At 35.1% G+C, this 7,853-nt stretch overlaps 1 protein-coding gene across 5 annotated transcripts in view; it reads right to left on the bottom strand.

The window, feature by feature from the left end:
* Nucleotides 1-220: 220 nt before the first annotated feature.
* The window catches only part of TMEM196 (transmembrane protein 196), a 55,094-nt gene continuing 47,461 nt past the window's right edge, over nucleotides 221-7,853 (bottom strand). For 4 of the 5 annotated variants that reach the window (XM_032401968.1, XM_032401970.1, XM_032401969.1 and 1 more), the window contains one exon: nucleotides 2,034-7,268. In XM_032401968.1, coding sequence (XP_032257859.1) covers nucleotides 7,262-7,268 — 7 coding nt within the window. In that variant the 3' untranslated portion in view covers nucleotides 2,034-7,261. Of the gene's footprint in view, nucleotides 1,599-2,033; nucleotides 7,269-7,853 lie in introns of those variants that run through there. The other variant, XR_004299058.1, reaches the window with a different exon arrangement.

Raw genomic sequence — 7,853 nt, 5'->3', positions numbered from 1 at the left:
TATGAAAACTAGGGTTGGTATTTCTTCTAAGGCCCTAATTCCTTCCCAACTAGACTCTCTCTCTCTTTTTTAAAGATTTTATTTATTTATTTGGCACATAGAGAGAGAGAGTGAGAGAGCGAGCACAAGCACGAGGAGCTGCAGGCAGAGGGAGAAGGAGAAGCAGGCTCTCTGCTGAGCAAGGAGCCCGATGCAGGGCTCGATCAGAGGACCCCGGGATCATGACTTGAGCTGAAGGCAGCCGCTTAACTGACTGAGCCACCCAGGCACCCCCCAGCTAGACTTTACTGCAGCAAAGTTTCAACATCTTTTGAAAGGTTTTCAAATCCAAGGAATCTAGCCGGTAAAATTAACCATGGTGCTTGCAAGAATACCTATGGACATTCTCATTTACTTCCATCTGCCTTTAGCTCACTGCAGAACAAAAATAGAAAACCATTTTTTTTTTTTTCTTTGACTATTACCTTAAAGCTGTAATTTAATAAACCACCTGCTAGCTGCAGAGTTTGTGTGGGTGTGAATTCACAGATCCTTGACACTAAATATATTCCAAAGAATGTGATATGGAAAGTTTGAGGGTGGAAATTAGATAAAAACGAAATTTAGACATGGTACATTTTGATACACAATTTACTCTCAAGTCATTAAACAAAATGCATATTAATGGATCATATCCTAGACTCCCTTTCATGGCCACAGGGGGCTCTTAATACCTCTATGCTTTGGAAATTATTACAATAATGAATTCATCCTTATCCAGTGGCAAAGGGGACTTTCCCAGTTGTGAAAGAATGCAACAGCGAGCAGAACTTTACAAGAGAAGATACTACATAAAAGACACAATTTCTCAATAAAATAAAAATCTAGACCTCCAAGAGTCACACTGAAAGGAGTATTCCTAGTTGAGAAGGACCAATGCCTAATGAAAGCTTCCCCTGACGTCTCTTGTGATTTCTGCTGTCATGCACATATCAGCTTTAGAGTGACACAGTGTCAGCTCCCTTGAATAAAACCTCTTCCTCCAATGTTCTTGGCACAGATGAGTAGGCTAAGCTAGAGATTTAAAAGAAGAAAAAGACAGATACTACAAGAAAAGAACTTATCTGATAAAGACAAAATTTTGTTCATGACAAAATTAGTTTTCTCTACAGCTTACTGATTCAATCCCCCCGATGAAACCCAGGGAAAAAAATAATCTTGCCTCAGTTTCTCGCTTACAGCTCCCTGCCCGTCTCCAGTGACCTCATAGATTTTCCAACCGCTTTACATTCAAGGTATGGAGAGCTCCTTTTTTCTCTTTAGTTGCCTGGGATCCTTCTGCATCCCCGTTTCCAGCTGGAGCACATGCCTGTTTGCTGGTGACTGACATTTTTGTTGAAGCTGCTTTTGTCACTAGCTGCTGCCCGCTCCGTGACCAAGGCTGGATTTCACCAGCTGATTCAGGGGTGAGGAGCCCTGTTAAACAAATCCGAGTGCCTAGCGCGAGGTGAGTGTCTGTAGCGATCAAAACTTGACAACTGCAGAGATAAAGTCTCAGGTTCAAATGCAGGAACCAGAAACTGAAATCAAAGCACTGCCTCAGAACCAGAAATTTGGATCTGAAATCAGAAGAAGCAGAACAAATAAAGGACAGTGGTTCCTATAGGATGGAGTTGTGGTTTTACGGACTTGAGGATATATAAGTTGCATGATTTGATTGAATGGCTCTAAGATTCATGGGTACAGCAAGGAATGACCTTACCTTTCAGGTGAAATATTAATAATGTCTTACCACATTATCCACATTCATATTAAATAAATTATATTAATATGCTAGAGGAATATTCACATTTATAGATGATGCACATTATAATAACACTTGATAAATGGTTTTCACCTGCTTCACTGCCATCCTTTTTGCTGACAGATAGCAATAGGCTAATATAACCACTACTTACTCTATTATGACTTGGAAACAAAATTCTTTCCAGCAATTTGTTTTATTTTAGAAGACCTAGATCCTTTTAAAATTAAACTTAATTTTTTTTCTCAGAGATCGATGTAAAAATATTGATATAATTAGAAGATAGAAAAGACACAGAAGTCCAAATCTCAAAAGATATTTTAGATATTAATGAGGGGAGTGCACATCTAGACAGCATAGGGCCCTTAGAGTACATTTGCATGAATAAGACTGATTGTTACCTCTTTCCTTGGCTGATTGACAGTGAAGGACAGAGTGGGGGATGGTAGAGACCCCACAAAGGAACCTGTAGCTTTTCTTTCCTGAGCAACGATCTTGGAGAGCACAAGGAATATCTTCCAGCCCTCCATCTGGATTGTGAAATGACATTGGAGGACCTCTGTCTTAGTGAATAGGTGAGGACAAATATCCTGACTGATAAATAACAAGGAGTAGTCATGAGTCTTGATTCCTTGAGGTTAGTCAAACACTTGATGCAAATTTGACAAAACTTTAGGACTTTCTGTGAAGCTTCAGCCAAATTCTAGAGTCTCTCTGGCAATTTTCAGTAACACAATACATTTTAGCTTTTGAGGTAGGGCTTGCAATAATTTATTATGTGGCTAAGAGATTAGAGCCTCTGGGTGTTAATGAAGAAAAAAACTTCAAAATCAATAGTCCCTAGTCGATGTGAAGGAAAGTTTAAAGATGGAACCTAGTTCTTCAGGATTTACAGTTAAATGAAGGCTATGTGCCTATAACTAGTTAATGTAGACAATATTGAACTATTAAAATATTGAAATCCATTTGTTTAGATCTAGAGTTTAACTTTTTACAATATATATCTTGGGAAATACATTCCTAGTAAAAGACTCTTGTATTCAGTAAATATTTTTCCTGGCAAAAAGAATTAAAAAAATTTTTTTTTGTATAATTTTACTAGGCATCCACATATCAAGCAATTCCTGAATCAGTTTCCTCTGTTCTGAGTAACTCACAACCTGTGATTTATGGTTTTGGAATAATTGAATTTCTTGGCTCTCACACACTTTGAGTAAGAAATATTACATATGTTTCCAGAAAAATGATTTAAGGAAGACAAGAATGAAGTGATGCCAAGTTCTGAAACTTTATTTGGAAACTGTGTTCTAACCAAATGGTACTTAAGATGCTCTATCTTAATTTCTGAAACGTGTTTGCTAAATAATCTTTGAAAATGTAGCCTTGGACATACGGTTTCTAAACATGCCACTTTTGAGCTTAAGTCAGTGAAAAAAGTAGAGGGCAGCAGACTGTTGTTCTCACCTTCCCAAGCATAAGAAATGCAGAATTTTTCATTGATGCATGGTAATAGGCTGAGTAAATTTCTTCAAAAATAGAAGTTACACAACATCTCATTTTACCTGTCAAACATAAAATATTTAGTTACTTAGTAGAATATTTCCATGAACAGAATTTTTTTAAAACATGAAAACTCTAGCAACTTTAAACTTCATTATGGATTTGGCCTACACTGCATTTTTGCTAGTTTTTCTTAGTCCATGGATTTAACTGTTTCATCAGCTTCAAATTCCATGGAGAGTTTACTAATTTTTTTCACATTTTATTATAATGATACTTGGTTGACTGAGGGTTAAGGATAGTTGCCCTCTCTGTGGTTTTGACTAGCGTTGACCGATAACACTTTCTGAGGGGCTGTTGTCCCTATTTGGCTGTTCAGCACTTGGAATGTGGCTAGCTCAGTTCAACTGAGAAACTGAATATTTAATTTTTTTTGATTAATTATACATACATTTAATCACACGTGGTTAGATTAGTGGCTACTGTATCAGATAATATAGGCAGACCTTAGAATAGTGAGTTTATGACTCTGAGCAATTCAAGTCTACATTTGTAAGTAGCATTAACATTGGCCGCTCTGGATTGTGTTCACGGGTTTTCCTCAGTGGCTCTCAATTAGGAGGCAATACTTACCTGCCAAAGAGATAGGTGAAAATTTGTTAGGACATTTTTGTTTGTAACACCCGACGAATCTTCCTGACATTTAGTAGATGGGGGACTAGAGATGCTTAATGGCCTAAAACGCATAGGGCAGTCTGCACAATGAATTACTGTCCACCCCAAAAGCCAGTAGCAATAATTTGACAAGCACAAGGTTAGCAGAGTTCTCTGGATATTGTGGTTTCATCTCTGAGATCCCCTGCAACTTCAGTCCTATCTATAGCTAAATCTGTCTCCTACAATGTGTATCTTATTAACACCCGCCTCCACGGGACCTCCCTTTCTTATGTTTGTTTTGTCCTGCATCTTCACCTACTCCCTCTCTACATTTGAACACACTTTCATCTTTCCTGTCTCAGAAAATACCCTGTCTGAATTCCATATCCACTAGCTGGGTCTCTCTCTGCCTCTTCATTCACAGCATCCTGTCCCCTGCCAATCTCAGAACCTAGTGGGGGAAACTATTTTTTCTATCACGATGAAAAGAGAGTTCACACCATATGCAGTTTCAAAGCACACCATTTTATTACATAGATATATCAATAGAGTCATCATACCATGTTCCACTTCTAAACAATTGTATGTGTGTGTGTGTGTTTAAACACACATGTTTAAAATTTTCCAAGCAGAGCCCACTTTTTTTCTTTTATGCTTATAATAACTTCACCTTTTTGTAGCTAGTCTCTATAGCACACCACCACACTAGTGTCACATATTTTTTTCCTAATTTACTTTCCCCCAAGGGTAGGCTCATACCAAAACTGTAATGTAGTCACTTAAAGTATTCTAGTTCATAGTTCGATTTACCGTGAAAATTAAATTTTCAGGTACTTGAACAATGTCTTCCTAGCGTCCCCTACTTATCTCAGGAAGAATCACTCTACATCCCAAATGAATCCCTCTAAATAACTGAGCCCTGAAAATATTGGGTTAAAAGAACTACATTTAAAGACATATCTATATCTGGTTATATACACAGTAGACTACTTGGATAATTGTCATGATTGCATCTCTTCTTAACTCTATATCAAAGCAGTGATATGCCTACTTTTGTCCTTTGATGGGTGATTTCATAAATTATTTCAAAAGGCATTAAAACATCTTACTGATGTATTAGAACTCTGTATTATACAAATATGTCTACAAAGAAATGCCACCTAAAATTAGAGTCAGTGGTTATTCCTTCAGTACAAAACTACATCCTTGTGTAAATTCAGTAGAGCGATATATATATACAAAATATCTGCATCGTATAGTTTAAATTTTCAGTGATAAAGACTATGCCTGTTTGTGGCATCAAAAGAATAGTGATAATGTTGATTCACTATTTGAGGTTGCATTTATGGGCAACTTCTGTAATCTACTGGATAATGAAGTTATTCATATGAGTTAGGAGACTTCAAACACTACATCAAACAACCATAGCCCAGCTATTTCTTTTGACTCTCTACAGCCAGAATTTTTTTTGTGAGTTGACTCAAATAGGGTAAGTGATGATCACGATGCTCTAAAACGAGAAGACCTTCAGATTTCCATTAAGTGGAGTTATTATTTTGTTATCGTAATTAAAACCCATATTTTGTTTCTAAATGATAACATGTTCTCATCCTGAATATTCAAGGTTGAATTTACCTATGGTTCAATAAGTAACTTATAAATATGAGCTGAAAATTGATTAGCTTTGAGGAAAAACAGAAGTATACAGTACAGTGAGAACCACATATTTTAAAATAGTAGATTTCTTTATCTGTTACCAGAGGTTGTATTCTCATAAATATTTTCAAAGACCATGCTATTTTCTTGCCTATTCATATTGTCATAGATGGCTATTTTAACATTTCATTATGGAAGAGAAGGATTGAATCTAACTATATAAATGTAAGCCTATCTTTTTATTTCCTTCTACAAAGAACTCTTTCAGGTTCTTTGGATGTATGTATTCTTAAAAATGGTCTGTCTGTATTATTTCACATAAATTTTAAAATTTTAAAAAGATCTAAATTAAATTCTAGCAAAGTGAATTATAACTTTACCTTTTGGGCATACATCGTCTGTCCTTTTATATAATTTAATTGGGCTGCAAAGTATTTGAAATGTAAGTATCATGAAAATCACAAGTCATTATGTCTGTATTTATAAATGTGGAAGTATGTGATTTTAAAGTTGTTATGTTTATAAATCAGTATTAATCATTGTTATTACATAAATACCATAATAGTAAAATAGCCAGATAAGTAATCTATCTTTATACTACACTATTCAGATCACTCAACTCCATAAAGATCAGTCACAATGATATTTACACACAGCAGACATAATAAAAAGAATAAAAATGAACAAATTTAGTAGAAATCAAACGTGTGATTTTGTGGACATAGAAAAGCCTTGAAAAATTGCTTTCCCATCTCTTTGGGAATAGATCTTGATAATACCCCAAGAGCATTACAATTTCTTTTTGATTACCTATTTACATTCATGAATGCTATAAATATATGCTGTATATATTTTTATATTTACAGTATATATACACACACATACACACATACTGTATTTTATTCTTAGGCTCATTCATGAACATGCAGATCAATCTGCATGGTATAATCAAAACATATTTATTTTCCTTAAGGATATTCATTTATAACTTTTCACCCTGTGCAAAAATGCAAAAATATCATACAGATTAGTGTGGTCTCTCTCTAAAAAAAATTTCTTTTTTATGCTTTAGGGTTTTTTTGTCATTTACAAATAAATTATGAAATATAATTCATTCACAAATTGGAAATAATTATAATGTTTTTACAACAAGGCATTACTGAGGTTTTGAATTGTGGTATTCTTGAAGTCATTGTCTTTCAAAACAAAGACATCAATAAGTTATTGTTATTTCTTGATATTTGCACTTTTGATTATTTATAAGAAATACGTCATTACAAATCTAATACTCATGCTAGCCAAATAGTGTTTTTGTAGAATATTAATCTTTCTGTTTATTCCTCCTTTTTTTTCCTGAAAAGTCTTTAGAACAATCTGGAAAGTCTGTTCAAATTCCTGCACCAGAACATTTCTGAAAGGTTCTCACCTCCTACCCCCCCCCAAAAAAAAGCTGAAGAAATAAGTGAGGCAAAACTGAGGGAGAATGATTACACTGGGTGCTCACAATAGATAAAAACAAATGCAAGAACTGTTTTAATTTTATCCCCTACTCCTTTGGTATTTCCTTTCCTCATGAAAATCCTAAAAAATGTTCAGTTCTTTAAAACATTGATTATACTCTTCCATTAAATATCAGTTGTGGTCCTCCATTGCTCATGTTGTCTGTCATTTCCTGTTAGGAAAATAAGATGAATTAGTTAAAATTTACTTCCAGAGTAAGATACTGATTCGGTTAATGGGTTTGCAAAACAAATTTCAAGCCACTGAAAAACTTGCTGAGTTTTGGGGAAGGACAAGGATTGATATTGTTGTTGCATTTGAGAAAATGAAATTTCATGGCCAAAGTCTTCTACACACAAAAACACTTCAACCTGTCCCTAGTCCCCTGAGTCTCTCCTTTTGTTTCTCAACTTTATTTTGGAAAGACCTCACCTAGAAAGAAGAAGATGGTTAAATGCCTACATTTTTCCCCCTTGCATTGGCTTCTCTGCTGAGCATGTCAACAAAGTGCCAACCTAGTCTAGAGGTTACCTCATTCTGTAGAAAAATGTGTGGCCTTTTTGCAAAGAAATGAAATAGGCCCACAATGGGATCATTGCTTATATGTAATGGTGGGTCACAAATAAATCACAGTGGGAAAGATTGGTTTTCATGACACTATCACTCATATAGTAAAAAAAAAAAAAAAAAAAGCCCAAACAAACAAATAGTAAAACCTCTTAATATGTTTCTTAAGGGATCAATTTCGAGGATGCTA

Source organism: Phoca vitulina, unplaced genomic scaffold, assembly GCF_004348235.1.
Source record: "Phoca vitulina isolate PV1807 unplaced genomic scaffold, GSC_HSeal_1.0 scaffold4, whole genome shotgun sequence".
Classification (NCBI taxonomy): Eukaryota; Metazoa; Chordata; class Mammalia; order Carnivora; family Phocidae; genus Phoca; species Phoca vitulina.
The sequence above is the reverse complement of the archived record's forward strand: the minus strand, read 5'-3'. Positions and strand labels throughout refer to the sequence as shown.